At 42.2% G+C, this 16414-nt stretch overlaps 1 protein-coding gene across 1 annotated transcript; it reads right to left on the bottom strand.

Moving 5' to 3' along the window:
- Positions 1-868: 868 nt before the first annotated feature.
- LOC121505010 lies at positions 869-3966 on the bottom strand. The gene is made up of 5 exons (XM_041780130.1): positions 3922-3966; positions 3411-3758; positions 2678-2719; positions 1798-1908; positions 869-1704 (listed from the first exon to the last, which is right to left on the bottom strand). The coding sequence occupies exons 1-5, from the start codon at positions 3962-3964 to the stop codon at positions 1622-1624; spliced, it is 627 nt and encodes a 208-aa protein (XP_041636064.1). The 5' UTR covers positions 3965-3966; the 3' UTR covers positions 869-1621.
- Positions 3967-16414: the final 12448 nt, after the last annotated feature.

Here is a 16414-nt window from a genome sequence, read left to right as displayed (position 1 = left end):
ATTAACAACTGCTGAAAGTCTTTTCTTTTTTTTTTTTACACCGGCCGTACCGGCCCACCAGGAAAACTCCCAGTACTCCCGATGGCCAGTCTGCCCCTGATACTGGGGCACAGCTCATTTATACTGGGGCACGTGCCCCAGTAAAGAGGGTCTGGCGACGCCCTGTACTTTAAACTATTTAATGTACCACTAAAACTTAGGGGGCATTCACACCAGAGCTGTTTGGTCCACTTTAAACAAACTCAGGTCCATTTTTCTGGATAGTTCATTTGGAGTGGTGTGAAAGCTCACAGGAAGTCTGGTGCTGACCAAACAAGCGGACTCTGGAATCTTAAAAACAGGGGTCTCGGTTCGCTTTCAAATAAACTGGCTGTGAGTGTGCTTGGTTATTTGCCCTGTGCCCTGTGATTGGCTGGTGACCAGTCCATGTTGTACCCCACCTCTTGCCCAATGACAGCTGGTTGATAATACTCAAGCATTTTTATGTATCACACAGTGAATAATGACGTCTAAGGCTTTGTTTTACTCAAAGTTTTCCTTCCATCTCTTGGGGACCTAAAAGTGACAAGTAATCGTTCTGTGACAAAAAGTCTTCAAAATATTTAAACATTTAAAAAATAAGTCTTTGTGCTTTTTTATATTGATTGATTGTGAGCCATTATTCAGAGCCATTCCTGTCTTCAGTGACACAGAGGGACACATCACAGGCTCTCTGTCTCTCTTTCTCTCTATCATGAGCTATTCAGACTCTCTCCTCCAGCTTTTATGTGTATAAACAAAACACGACAACAGACAAGCCTGCCATTGGTTGTCACAGCCCATGTGACATCCATTGTGGGAAAACAATATGGTGGCTAATGCTAAGCTAACAGCAGAAACAATAAACATTGATGGGAAAATTGATTAAAAAAAATTAATATTACATTGACTGGTGTAGATTTAATCTTTATACCCTGGAAAGTCACCCAAGTTCAAAACTTGATAGACAAGCTACTGTAAGGGCTATGTAGGCAAGGATAGCGTCATTAGAATGGCAAGCCAAGTAGGGGAAAAAGTAAGCTGCTCTGATTTGTAGTTTAAGTTCTTTAACTTTTAAAATATGTCTCTTCTTGTTGCGTCCAATGTCAGTCTCTTTTCTCAAGATAAAAAGGAAATTATATTTTTATATGTTTACGCATACAGACATCCAAGAAAGATCCAGCATTATTCACGTTATTTATATTCATGATATCCCAGTTTAAAAAGGATAGTCAAGACTGTACGTTTCAACTTTAATGAAGCTATAGAGACTTAAACCTTTTTCACAAGATTTATAGATACCTTTGATGCTTCAGACTTCATCTTTTGCCTCTCAGTTTTGCTAAGACCACACAGTGCTGTTATTTCCTGTCAGAGAAGTGTTGTGTGCTATCTTGGTCATCTCTATAAATCATCAGCTATAACTGCATTTGTTAAAGAGACAGACTGAAAGAAAAAAGAGGAAATATTAGGGATTAGGGCTTTGCTGCAGGGAGCCTTCATCAGGTCTTTGTCTTAAAGCACAGACTGGTTTACTCATACAAATAAAAAAAAGAGTACAAAACTGTTCGATAAATCATCAAGCAGTGGTTTCAGTTCGTTTCTATCTGACGTTGGCATAAACAGCATCTGGCTCTGGTTCTCTCCTTCCTGCCTGACGTTGTGAATTCTTTTGTTCTGCAGCAGCTGGAAGAGAAAGAAAAAGTTCTGTAACTAACTGTAAGGTTGTGTTGCATCGTTTGTTATGTCTTAAAAAAAATGAAAGCAACAAAAACACACCTGTCTGGAGTTTCCTGATTTGAATAACCAGACCAACAATGACCATCACGAGGAAAACAGCCAGACCACAGAGGATCAGACTGACCAGCTTTGATGTTTCACCACACTCTTCTACAAGAAAGTTCTTTGGGTCAGGTTTTATTTTAGAGTTTTGAAAGCTGAAATATTATCCCCCACCCCCCAACCCCCACCCAAAAAATAAAGGTGCCAGAGACTGGGGATCCCCACTGTACCTAAAGATGGTTGAACACAGCACAATTTGGAATAGTCATGCAGACAAGGCCGTCCATAAACCGGGTGTGTTAAAATGGTATAAAAATTACTACAATGGGTCATTAATGGCAAAAAATAGTGCAGAAATTAAAATTTTGTAAAAATGGCAAAAAAGGCAAAAATGAGTTAAAGTGGCATAAATGGGTAGGAATACTGGTAAAAAAAAGTTAAAAAGTGGCTGGAATGGTTTTAAATTAGTAAAAATGGCTGGAAATTTGGTGAAATAGGATGAAAAAAGGGGTTAATAGTGGCAATAACAGGTCAACAGAGGCAACATTAAGCTTAAGTAGCAAGAATTGGTTCAGAAGTGGCAAAAAGAGAAAAAAAGTGGTGGAAAGAGTTTAAAACTGACAAAAAAAGGTGTTAAAAGTGGTGAGAAAAAATAATGAAAAGGGGTAAAAGATTTTACAAAATTGGTGTAAAGTGGCAACAGTGTAATTTTAAAAATATTCTTAGTATTTTTAGGGCAGCTGGAGACCCCCTCTAAGTGTCTTGTGACCCCCAAGGGGGTCCTGACCCCAAAGTTGAGAACCACTACCCTAAAGAACTTTATCTGAAGTTTATATATGGAGTCTGTGCATGGCAGACACTCTAAGGAAAATCTTACTTGTACATTCGCTGACCGTGCTCTCCTGTGCCTCATCACTGCCTATTAAAGATGGAAAGAAACGTTTTTATTTCACTTTACTAACATAAATCATTTTAAAAAACACTTACAAAGATGATGATGGTTGAGAAATATTAAACAAAGGAGACTTAAAGTACCCCAGTAAAATGGGTTTTGTTATGTTGCAGCCTGATGCTACAACTCAGTACCCAATCATGACAACATGAAAACTTGATATTAGACATTTCTGCAAATAAAAAATCACATGTACATAAGTATTCAGTCCATTTACTCCATACTTAGTTGAAGCAGCAAGTTTTTAACTGAGCATGTGTCTGTACTTTACTCCATTCAGCTTTCTCTCAACCCTGATCAGTCTCCCAGTCCCTGCTGCTGAAAAGAACCCCCACAGCATGATGCTGCCCCCACCATGCTTCACTGCTGGGATGGTATTGTTGTAGCCGGAAACAGTACATTAAAGGATGAGCCAGGAGTCAGAGGGAGCTGAATGCAGCCTTGACGTTACGTTTATTTAAAGCAGGACAATGGTACACGAGTGAGACCCCGAATCTCTCTAACCATGCACTTTTATACCTCTCAGTCCATGTGTGCACATGCGCCTAACTGTAGCTCAGGCTGCAACCTAACAAAGCTGAAAAAAGTCAAGGGGTCTGAAAACTTTCTGAATGCTTTGTAAGATAAATGTAATAAGAAATCAATAAAATAACCTTACCTTGACCTCTGATCTTTAAGTGTTTTACTCTGAAAACAGGACGGCCTTTTGAGTAGAATCCACAGTAGTATGTTCCACTGTCGAACGTGTTCACTGAAGAGATTTTGAGAGAGATGGAAGCAGAACTGGACCACATTTTATATCTAGCAGGGTGAATGCCAGGGCAGTGTTCCACTTTGCTGTTGAGACTGGTCTTAAAAGATATACACTGGATGTCTTTTTCTTCAACAAGTCTGAACCAGAAGGTGGCATTTCTATTTATGGTCATGTTGGAGCACATGAGTGTGGCATCTTCATTGGACTGAACCTCCACAGTCTGAGCCTCAGACGCTGAGACAGAGAGCCAGCCTGAAACAAACAGATCAGTGATCAAAACATGAACTCATTTTCAATCAGCAAAGATGCAGAGCACATCTCCTCAGACAAGTCAGAAAATTAGTGATGAGCAAAAAAAGTGCAATTAATGCAAGTTAAGACTATGGAGTTAAACACAATAATGATGATTACTTACTGAGGCTGCACAGCAGCACAGCAGGAATAGAGGCAAGGTTCATCACTGAGCAAATGACTGAGGCTTTGAGCTGCCTGTACTTTTGAAGTGAGAAGCGGAACTGTTTACGCAGAGAAGGGAGGCGTCTATCTGTATGTTGTTCATCTTTTACCTGAATTTGATGTCAAACACAACACAAAGGATGTGCACAGAGAAAAAATCTGCAGTTTTAAAAAACTGTTGTGTTAAAAAATGTGATTTCAGATTGATGTTAATGAGGACAGGGCATTGGCTGGTGTACATGTGAGTCTGATTGGTTACGTTTACGTAATTTGGTACTGTTTGATTCTTATCACATTTTTTTTTTTTTTCTGTTTTATGAAGGCTACAGGCCGAAATACATCAGTCAGATAAAGTTGTGAACTTAACCGGTTCTCAACGTGGGGGTCCGGATCCCCTTGGGGGTTAGGAGACACTGAGAGGGGGTTGCCTTAAAAAAAAAACTATGAATATTTTCTAAATTACACATTTGCCACTTTACACAAATTTTGCAAAATTTTGACCCGAGTCATAAATTCAGCAAGTTCATTTTGTCTTCTCATTCTGAATATTATTCTTGGGTTTCTTTCTGCAGACAACTAATTGTAGGAGATGTTTTTTTTTTTACCTTGACATGTACCTTGACTGTCATCTGCAGTCTTCCTCAGGAGCATCAGCTGACCACTGTGACATGTCCTTATATGTTGTTGCGTATGTTGCAGGGATGTTCCTGAAGAGGTGTCATCTGGATGGAAATGTATGTTGCTCCAGAACCTTTCTGTACCTCTCATTTTTAATGGTGCCTTAACAGATGTGCAAGTTAGCCACACGATGGGCACTCATACACCCTCAAACATCACAGAAGCAACAGTCTGGATGCTCCTTTACCTCTTTAGCCTCGTGCACTCGGTGGTGGCCATTTCAAGAAACAATATGAAATGTGGTGTCATTAGACCATGAAACACTTTTGCACATCAGGTCGGTCCATTTCAGATGAGCTAAGCTCAAAATAGTTGGCTGTGCTCCTGAGCCCAAGTAAAATCTACATCATAGATTGATGCTGATTTTTTTTTTTTTAATCATAGAACCACCTGAGGAGGCAAAGGCATTTCTCCAGATTTCCTATATCTTTGATTTGCCCTGGTGCTCTCTTGAGAGGTGAATGGGTGAACAACAAACTCAGGAGGATTTTAAGGACAGTTCCCCTGAATTTTTAGTCGTGTATAAATGAAAGTAGCTCGTGAAAGTGTAGCTCGACCTTTATTCATGACTGAAATAATCCCCAATCTCTCTCATGCCTTTGTATGCCACATTATTAATGTGGTTATCTTATGATAAAAAGCTGGAGACAGTCAGCGGGTGTGTATGGGTTCAGTTCAGACTTGACTCTCACAGTTGTTGTTCACAGGCCTTCTTGTTTTGTCACCTCAGACTGCACTGCAACAAGTGTTGCTTACTCTCATTCACAGATGCAGAGACTTCCTCTGTCTGAACAGACTGCTCGATTATGTCTACACTAGAGTGTGTTATCATATTTCTTTCAGGAAGGTTGTCAATACCTGCACAGATATGACGCCTGCTAACTTCACTGCATGTTTCAACACTCTAAAAGAGATCTGATGTACCAGGCCTCAGTTTCCTCATCATCTGCTCCACGTTTGTGCAGCCTCTTCCTGTCCAACAAGTGATGTTAACCTCATAAACCCTTACACTGCTTCACACATCTTAAAGGTCACATATTTTACCCTTTCAAGACAAGTTTATATTGGTCTCAGAAGTCCTCAAAACATGCCTGTGATGTTTTTTTTTGCTGAAAAAACTCCAGTATTTGATTTTTGCATGTCTAAAAACCCCTCTGTTTCAGCCCTGCTCAGAACGAGCTGTTTCTGTGTCTGTGGCTTTAAATGTTACTGAGCTGTCTGACTCCGCCCCTCTCAGGAAATGGATGTGCCTTCATTGATGTGGATCCTCGTTAGTGCCCTGCACAGGCCTATTATCTGGGCCCGAGTCTGGCCCGAGCCCAAGGGGGTGGAGCCCTAGCCTGGCCTGGCCCGACAGGTTTTCAGAATTATTAGGCCCGAACCCGTATGAAGCCCGACTTTGTTTTTTTTTTGTTTTTTTTGCACGCGCGCACGATGCAGCAGCACACAGCAACAGCTGACGTACATATCGCAGCAATTGTAGGCCTATTAACAAATAAAAACTTCTATTCTATTCTATAGAAGAACTATTAATCAATTCTGAACATGGTAACGTCCAATTCAACAACAGTGAGCTGCTTCACATGGCAGACTCTGTTCTTTAAACACCACAAGAAGAACAGTCTGTTTACTTGGCATCATGCAGAAAACGAATAGCATCCAGAGTTTCAGGGGCAAGTCCAGGCCTCCTTTCTTCCAGCTGCGCTGAAAGCACGCTCGCTGCTGCTACTGCTGGCTGGGACACTTAGAGCGGGAACGGAGGGGGCAGAGCGGCTGCTGCGTTCAAGTGTTGCCATTTAAATTGGTTAAACACAAACACGACACCTTGCTCTAATTGGCAGGTTTAAAACAAAAGAGCCCAAGCCCGGCCCGCGTCCAACGCTGGAATTCACTGAGCTCCTGAGAGTGACCCATTCTTTCACAAATGTTTGTAGAAACAGTCTGCATGCCTAGGTGCTTGATTTTATACACCTGTGGACATGGAAGTCAACACCTGATTTCAATTATTTGGATGGGTGAGTGAATACTTTTGGCAATATAGTGTCTGTCAGTATATTTTCATTTTCTTCTTGATACATTTGCAAATGAGCTTTAAAAGATGGAACAGCCTTTGCAGAAACTTACCCTGCACCTCCACAAATGTAGCACCAACAATCACTGGATCTGTGCCCACAGTAAACGAAAATACAGCCCAGAGTCAGACAGATCCACTTGTTTGATGTTGAGAAAGACAGTCGAGATGTTTGATGCCATTTCAAATTTCCCATTTTGAAATCCACTGCAGAGTCCCACAGGTTCACCATATTCAAACATGTTGGCCACGCAGAGGGGCTTGCTTCTGTTGACCAGTTTAAACCAGGCAATTTGATTGGGCGAACTGGAAAAGTTGGAGCAGACTAGTGTGACATCTTCACCAGGTCACACCTCCACTGTGTGAGACTCAGAGACAACCATCCAAACTGAAACAGACAAGACCCCGTTAGGAACAAAACTTCAGCCTTTTCTCTGAAGTAGCTTTGAATAGTGAGGAGTGCAGCCATTGTGGTGTACTTGCAGAAGCTGCAGAGAAGAGAAACTGATACCAAGATAAGGCCCCTCATTGTGAACATGACTGTGACTGTTGTCGCTCTTTATATAACAGAGCTTCTCAGTAGGTTTGAAGAGGCGGGGCAGGTTTTTCATATGCAGTGTATTCTGCATCATTTAATTTACTGCAACATATGCAGGTTATAGTAGCTTGAATGAATGATGATCATCTCCAAATGTCTGTCAATTATTGCACAAAACTTTACTGCTGGAATGCTGAATATATAAGGGAGTTTCACCTTTCAGTGAAGCGACATCCAAATCTAAAAAAGAATGGCTTCACCAGAAGACGGTAAAAGGTTGAAGATGGTCCAGTCAGAGCCCAGACCAGAATTTGGGTGAAAATCTGCTGGGTGACCTGCTGAAGGCTATGCACAGAAAAGGCTCTCATTATTACAGCAGATGCTTTGCATTCTTTAAAGGAAGAGTGGCCTCGTTTCTTTACACCACAGAAATGTAGAGGTGTATAGAAGTTTTTAGCCACTGTATGTGAAAGTGCACTTCACAAAAACCTACAACTATTCTGAGGAGACTGAGTGTATGCCATAGTGCAGACATCTGTAGGCGTGCAGATGTGCAGACTTCTGCTGTGGTTCTTAAACAGTGATCATGCACAGCGATTATAGATGATGATTGATTAGGCTGCACAAATGTCACATTACACTTTTTTGAATCGAGGACAAACAAGGGGTCCTTTTTCCATTTTTTCAAACATGCTGTTCTTATCTTGTGTTTTTCTACCTATTTTTAAAGAGAGCAGCAGAAAGGGCTGTCTTGATGCAAAGAGGCATGGTGTTTCATAGTGCTTTTCTTGTTAAAAGTAACAACAGACAAACCGTGCAGAAAATAACTGTAGACATGAACAACAACTCTACAAAGCTTATCTTTTCCAAAAATGCTATTTTGATTTCATCTTCACACCAAAAGACAAACTTACATAAGATGACATATCAAAGGGAAATGCAACAACAATCCGACAATCTGCAAAGCCCCAGAGTCACTCTTTCAGTCCCACTATGAACAAGTAAAGGCATGCTCTTTCTCAAGCAAAGTGAGACCTCCTGTCTTGCATACAGTCTCTTAGCAGGAGCCGGCTAACCTCACGCCTTTGTATGACACTGCTGTGAGGAGACACTGAAGACCTTCAGGGATGCTGACCAGGAAGGTAAAAGAGATGAAGAATGGTCCTGCTTTAATCCAGTCTAGGGAAAAAGAAGGTGCAGAGTTATATATAGACTTTTTGCTTGTGCTGCAAAGGGCTGGCTGAGGAGACATACTCTCAGATTGACTGAGCCACTCTTAGTATTACAAATTTTTTGCAAATGGAGACTGCATGGCTAGGTGCTTGCTTTTGTACACCTGTGGCAACGGGTGTGATTGAAACACCTGAATTCAATAAGAGTTGTGGCCATGCAAATATCCATCCATCCATTTTCTTCTACCTATCTGGGGTCGCAGGCTAAGCTAGTCAATTATACATCATCAACATTTTCCAGCTCCTCCTGAGGGATTTCAAGGCTTTTCCAGGCCAGATGAGATATACTCCCTCCAGTGAATTCTGGGTCTGCCCCGGGTCTCCTTCCAGTTGGACGTACCCAGACGTTCTCCACAGGGAGGTGACCAGGGGGCATCCCGATCAGATACCCAAACCGCTTCAACTGGCTCCTTTTGACGCAAACCAGCAGCGGCTCTACTTTGAGATCCTTCCGGATGTCCGAGCTCCTCACCCTATCTCTAAGGCTGAGCCCAGCCAACCTCCTGAGGAATCTCATTTTGATTGCCTGAACCCGCAATCTTTTTCCTTCGGTCATTACCCAGAGTTCATGTCCACAGGTGAGGGTTGTGACAAAGACTAACCGGTACACTGAGAGTTTTGCCTTCCGTCTCAGCTCCCTCTTCACCACGGCGGTGCGGTACAACATCTGTAGTACTGAGGATGCTGCAACAATCCACCTGTCGATCCAACGGTCCCTTCTACCCTCACTTGTGAAAAAGACCCTGAGGTACTTAAACTCCCCCCAGTGCCTGCTGGAGGTCCCCGGTAGAAGAGGCCAACAGAACAGCATCATCTGCAAAAAGCAGAGATGGAATTCTGAGGTGACCCAAACTAAAACCCTTCTGTCCCTGCCTGCACCTTGAGATCCTGTTCATGAAAATCACGAACAGAATCGGAAACAAGGGGCAGCCCCCGTGGTGGCCAACACAAACTGGGAATGTGTTGGACTTTGTGCCTAGGGTGCGGACGCAACTCTCACTGTGGTTATACTGGGACCCGACAGCTCACTGTAGTGGCCCCGGGACCCCATATTCCCACAGTACCCCCCACATTACCCCCACGGGACACAGATGTAAGCATTCCCCAAAATCTAGAAAACACATGTAGACTGGATGTGCAAACTCCCATGCCCCCTCAAGGAGCCCTACAAGAGTGAAGAGTTGGTCAAATATTTTTGTCCATACATGTAGACATTACCCAGAGACTGGCGGTCACACAAAGCTACCCAGCAGACCATTGCCTCTGAATGACAGAATTTTAGAGTAATTAACAGTAGTTCATATTTCTTTCTTGCAATGGCAGTAGAATGAGGGGCAAAAAAAGGGCTTGAGTAGGACAACTGTCAGTTTTTTGTCTGCACAGTGGAAAATTTTGTCAACACAGTGTGGATTCTGAAATTCCAAAACTCCTTAAAAGATGAGCATCTTTGCCAGATATCCTCATCTCATTATAATTGCCAAAATGAGAGAAAGAAATACAATTGAAATGCCTAAAAGGGTTACGGGAGGGCCGTGTGTCAAAATGTTTAAGATGATGTCAGTGCACACAGTGTTGAATGACACTCTCACTATTTGACTCTGTCTCAGGTACATGGTTTGGCTTTTTAAGGTGTTTTCCACAACTATTCACAGCTTCTATGAGGGTTTGTACATTTCAAAATAGTATCCATCACATCTCATGAGGATAAGTTCATGAACTTCTGCTGGATTGAAGACACTGAAAAGAGAAAGAGTTGATGCACTGATGATATCAGTAGCGCTCTTCTGACAAACCTGTTCAGTGTTTGATGTTTGTGGTTATGGTTGAAAACCAGTCTTCCTGTGGTTGCTCTTCATTGCTTGCTGGTTAGGATCGATGCTTTGTCTTTCAAAAGCAGCGCTACATTTGTAACTGCAGAGTTTCTCCTCGCCTGCACTCAGACACTAATGCAAGGTGATTTAATATTGATATAAATATGCTATTTAGCCAACATTATAATGAATTTTGTTTGGTATGGTGATTGAGAATTGTGCTTACTTCCTTAATATCAGACATCGATACAGCAGTATCTTGTATTGGCACAAACACAGGGAGCCTGATAAATCATCATCAGATCAAATCAAATGTCATACAGTATGTCATCCTGGTTCCGGCTTTGGTAATGTACGTCACTTCCTGCCCACGTTGGAGGATGCCTTATTGTAAAGGTCTGCAGCAGAAAAGCCTAAAATACCCCACCATAGAGGTCTGCAGCTAGATCCTCTTGGGGGTTTATGTATTGAACGGTGTTTCTCAACTGGGCTACCCTCAGGATCCACCATCACTTTCTTCACAACAAATCCAAGGAACCCAAGGTACAAAAAGATTACAACCAGTTAAGTTTATCTAATGAAAGTTGTAGATCTTTGGACCTTAGATGAAACGAAATACATTATACACACAAGGAGTGCAATAGTCATTTTTAAGAACAATTTTAGAGTTTTAAAATTTTTTTCCAGTTGCATTTTCATGGAGGTTTCTTCTTTGGATCAGAGTAAATTTGGCCAAAAAGTAAGGTTCCATTTTGTCAGCATGAATGCATGCTTGAATGAAAAAGAGTGTGAAAAAGCTTTCTTCCCTCTGGCTGTTTTCTGTGTCATTTTCCACTGCTCATATATGCTTCAGTCTGAGTGAAAACCACAGGAAGACTGGCCTTCAGCTCTCTGCATCAGACCACAAGCTGCACAAACTTTTCCAGGTATGCACAGACTTTTTTCTCCTTAAACAGACACGTTTCTTTAGATCCTTTAAATGTTTGCTTACACACCTTGTGCATGCACAGACAGGTGCTGTTTTGCACTGTCTAGTATCAGACCAACACAATAGTTGTCTTCTCACCCACAACCCATGTTGTGTAAGCAGCAGATGTAATGCAACCATCTGTGGGCATATTGGTCTATAAATGAGGACAGAGTTGTTTGCAGACTTGATGGCAAAACCAAATCATGCAGGAGACTGAGTCATAAATTTGAGGAGGTAATGTGAAGGCCAGAGTTTGTGGCCTGAGATGGTAGAAGGCCACAAGGACAGAAGTAATGCCTGCCCGGCCTCAAGGAAGCTGCATCCTCTCTGCTTGCATACAGTAAAGGCACCTGATGACACGATCCTGACACAGGATTCAGGTCTTCCAGGTCATGAGCTCCAATTGAATGCTGCAAATTCAATGTGTGGACCCACATGCAAGCTTTGGAGCAGACTTAAGGAAAGCATCAGGTGTATGCAGGATCCAGGCTGAGATGCTCAAGGAAGGCAGTGAAACCTCCCTTCTATAGTTGCATGCTCTCATCTGCTCAGTATGGAGAATAAGCACCATCCCTGCTGACCAGAAGAGGGGCATCGTTGTTCCAGTCTGGAAGGGGTTCTTAACTTTCCTCAATGTCGGGCATGGTCTTTGCACTAATACTGCTGAACAGTCAGGTTTTACACCAAAGAGGTCTACCGTAGATCGAATCTGGGTAATTCAGGTCCTCAGATAGGATAATCCGCTTTCAGGGATTTCAGGGACAGAGGGTTGCTACTACCCTCCAAATACCGTCTATGGTGTATGCCTAGATGGATGTAAAATTCATCCACCATTTGTCTGTCGATCTAGTATGTCAGTTTACCTTAGGTGCATCCTTACTCAACACTTGTCTGGTATTTTGGCTGTCTAAACTATGGCCTGGCAACCAAATGCCTTCTATGTTCCATTTTAGATCTTGGCCTTCTGCAAATTTTAAAAGTAAAATGGAATATGCCCACAGAACATGAGGCCTGTGCTTGACTGTTGCAATTCCTAGTTTCAACACTTGATGGTGCTGCTGTTAATTCTTTCAACAAGCATTTTGACAAGAAGAGTTTGTTGCCGTAGTACTTTTTATTAATTAGTTGACATGATATCGTAAACATACTGAAAAGCTTAAGAACTATTCCTTGATTCCTGACATCCTGATAAATAAAGATGAAGATTAGAGCAGCACACACTGTTCTCCTTTGCTTCTCTATCAGCTGCATCACAAGGTCCAATTCACAAAGCATGCATGCTAATTTTCTTCAGTGTGTCATGGAGGGGTCTGCTGAGATACCTGGCACCTGGTGCAGGCATGGAGGATGACCATTAGGAGACTGGAGAAGTACACGATTAAGGTTGATGTGGTGAAGTTCCAAATCAACATATGCTGCCATACCTGACCTGACCAAGACTCCAACAAAGTTTTGCAGCTTTGTGCAGTTTGCTCTTGTTTGGAGTTTGAATGTGGAGACGCGTGGTTCTCATCTTGACTGAGACCTGAACATCCATCCATTTTTTTTATACCACGTACATCCATCTTTTATACCGCATATCTCATTGGGGGTCCCAGCTGTCATTGGGCGCGAGGCGGGGTACACCCTGGACTGGTCGCCGATCAATCACAGGGCTGACACAGAGACAGACAACCAGGCATGCTCACATTAACACCAATTTAGAGTCATTGGTTAACCTAATGAGCATGTTCTTGGTGGTGGGAGGATGCCGGAGTACCCAGGGAGAACCCACACATGCACACAGAAGGTCGAACCAGGGACCTTCTTGCTGTAAAGTAACAGCGCTAACCCCTGCGCTGCCGTGTCCCCCCCATGAGACCTGAACAGCTGGCTGTGATGAGAAAGTATGTGCACCTTCGTTTTCATGGGATGCCAAACCTTCTATCATGTCTTGTGTGCCATGAAAGTATGTCTAGCAAGGTGTTCCTTCTTTGAGATGTTTTGGGGAAATCAAGGGTTGTATAGCTAAGGGATCTTTGATATGAGGGTTTCTAGCCCAGGAGGGGTTAACAGGGTTTTTTTTTGTATGACCTATTTTCCGATCTGTGTGTAACCTGAAGTGTAGGCAAGCAAATAAGTGTTGTAACCTGGAAAATAAAAGAGCGCTGGACAAAAGGTTCAGGGCACATTCAGCCATTGCCATTCTTGATGCTGTGATTAGTGTGCCCACTTGCCCAAGTGTGAATAAATCCAGAAATGTCTCCTGCTGACTGATTGGCCTTTTTTTCTTCTCGTCTCTTAGATTTGCCATTACACTGGCCCAAAATCCTTGACGATGATTAGTGATTTTTATGTCAGCCATTTATGTGGACATTTTTTGTCAAGCTTATATAATTATGTGGCACATCTTAACCTACATCACACTAGTTTTATTTACTTTAGTACACTAAATGAGAGGAAGATCAAAGTGCCAGCCTTATATTTTTCTAGTCGAGAAGTTAGGTCCTACTTCATGAAACTATCTGACTTGTAGCTCTTTTCCAGCTTGTTATTCCTATTTCAAACTCTCTCTTTCCCTTTAATTCTTCACTATCCACAGTCATGTTCTCTCTGATTAAAGGCAAACAAATCCCTAAAACTTCCTCACCTTTAAGAGAGCTACAAAATCCCGTTTAATTCAGCAACAGAGTTATACTCATGTTTGATTTTCTATTCACTGTCTCTATTGTACCCGGTTCACTTTTTCCTCTAGGAGGCACTAGAGGTCTTTGTCTAAGCTGCTCTGGTGCTTCAGTTGATCTAAACCTGCCTCCTTATATGTCCTGTTCTGACTTTGAACTATCTGCCTGACTGTTGCTTCATACTATGTGTTGCGATTTCCTGAAATTAACAGTTTATTTCTTTGCCATACTTTAACTAATCTTATACTGACACTAATTCTGGTAGCATTTGTCTTTTTTTAAATTCTGTATGTTAAACCTTCTTTTCAGAGTGATATATTCGTATATATTGATGGTAAAAATTATATTTATGTTCATCTGCTGAGTGAGGACACTGTCCTGTGCTGCAGGTTTCTACGTAACTGGGATGCCAACCTCTGCGGGGGTGGTTTTAAAAGGTATCTTACACATAAGATTCTCTTCATCATCCTACAAGGAGCCTTTACAGCAGGAGCAGATGGATGTTTGGTCTGATGTACTAAAAATAACACAATATAAAGAAAAATAGACACAATATCAACCATGGATAAAGTCAAAGGCCATGAAAAATTGACCAAGAAATGCATGGTGCAATGTGGAGGTGTGGCCTGGAGGATGGCCATCAGGAGGCCATGAGAAGTACAGGACCAAGGGAGATGTGCTGAGCCGGCATATGATCCCACACCTGATCTGTGGCTAAATGATGCACGTGTTGGTACTGTTTGAAGCTTTCTGTCAGGATGGATGGATCCGGTGTGTTTTTCAAAACGAGAAAAAGCCTCATATTCAGCTTCGTCCTTCATTAACATTTGCCTCATTCCACAAATTTTAGTGGTTAATACAAATGAATCGGACTCAGTGTACAAATTTCAACTACAGGACCTTTTTTTCCATTAGAAACATCTAAAAATGACAGACTCAGTGTGCAGGGACCCTAAAATCCCCAAATTCCTGGCTCCCTCGGCACTCTTTTGCAGTGAAGCCAGGCTGTTGTAACTCATGTAGAATGTGGCTTGGCATTGCCTTGCTGAAATAATGAGGGTGTACACTGATTAACTGAAGCATGTGCTGCTCCAAAACCTGTATGCACCTCCCTGTACTAATAGTGCCTTCACAGATGTGCAAGTTACCCATGCCATGGGCACTAAAACACCCCTACACCATCAGAGATGCAGGCTTTTGAAGCATGCATTGATAACAAGCTGGATGGTCCCTCTCCTTTCAAGTCTACAGAACATGACCTGATTGATTCATCTGACCACAGAACAGTTTTCCATTTTGCCTTAGCACATTTTAGATGAGCTTTGGCCCAAAGCAGTTTTTATATTTGTCTTCTTCCTTAACTTGCATCTGTGGATGGCACAGCAAACTGTGTAAATTTCTGGAAGTGTTCGTGAGTCCATGCTGTGATTTTCAATTCAAAATCATTCCATGCTCTTCTTGATGTTGACTTTCACTACACATGGCAAAGTCTTACAGCAGTGCATTGTAGCGATGGGTTTGCAAGGAGTTCCCTTGCCCATATTTTAACATCCATCAATAAATGATGCCAATTTTCAATGCAGTGCCACCTTAGGGGTCAAAGGTCATGAGCATATAGTGCTGTTCTTTTACCTTGCCCCATATGTACAAAGATGTCTCCAGATTCCCTGAATCTTTTGATGATGTTGTGAACTGTAGATGGTGAGATCTCTAAATTCCTTGCAATGGCACACAAAGGAGCACTGTTCATAATCTGTTGAACTCATTGCCTGTTTGGCCTTCCACAAAGTGATGCACCTTGTGCAGTCATGGATTAGGGACAACCAAGTCTTTCAGGAGTGCCTCCTTATACCCAGTCATAGTACTGTCACCTGAATAATGATCCAGTTGTTTTTAGCATTCGGTGTTTTCTTGCTCCGGTTCCAACTTAATTCACTCTGCAGGCATCAAATTCAGAATATCTGTGTGCTGAAAAAATAGCTTGAACAATAACCTCCTGAGACCTGAGCCTTTGTTTGGAATGCATTTTTTATGTAATGTCCTCATATGTGGATGCAGGGTCTTAGGAAGTTAACTCTTTAAGCACCAAAGTCACAACATTGGGACAAGCAACATTGCTGAATTAAACAGGCTCTAGCTGCAAATATGGTGCCTAATGTTGTTACTACTTTATACCAGCAGATGGCAGACAAGGGTAACTTCATTTCGAACAGCATTTGTGGGTGTGTTTCTATTCGAAGTTTTGGAGTATATAGAGTTTGAAAGATGCACCCCCGGTGGAGGAGATGAGGTAGTGGTAGTAGTGGTTGTAGTCGGAGCGAGAAGAGAGAAAGAGAGTGAACTGTAGCAAGAATATTAACAATGCCGGGAGGTCTGTTCACTGTTGAGGTATATTCACCAAAGTGGAATATTCACCTCTGACGATGACGTTCAGTCGTCCGGTAAGACCAAAACTGACGATGCGTCTGTGAGCAACGACAGCGAGTCAG

The sequence above is a fragment of the Cheilinus undulatus genome, linkage group 22, assembly GCF_018320785.1.
Source record: "Cheilinus undulatus linkage group 22, ASM1832078v1, whole genome shotgun sequence".
NCBI lineage: Eukaryota > Metazoa > Chordata > Actinopteri > Labriformes > Labridae > Cheilinus > Cheilinus undulatus.
This window is presented reverse-complemented; position numbering and strand designations above follow the sequence as displayed.

Bases quoted from the DNA above. Each gene is read 5' to 3' on its own strand.
- LOC121505010 (XM_041780130.1), bottom strand. From the start codon at position 3,964: ATGAACCTTGCCTCTATTCCTGCTGTGCTGCTGTGCAGCCTCA. The intron at 1,909-2,677 runs GTAAGATTTTCC...ACTTTCTTGTAG, and splicing joins CACGGTCAGCGAATGTACAA to AAGAGTGTGGTGAAACATCA. The intron at 1,705-1,797 runs GTGTGTTTTTGT...TTTCTCTTCCAG, and splicing joins AATCAGGAAACTCCAGACAG to CTGCTGCAGAACAAAAGAAT.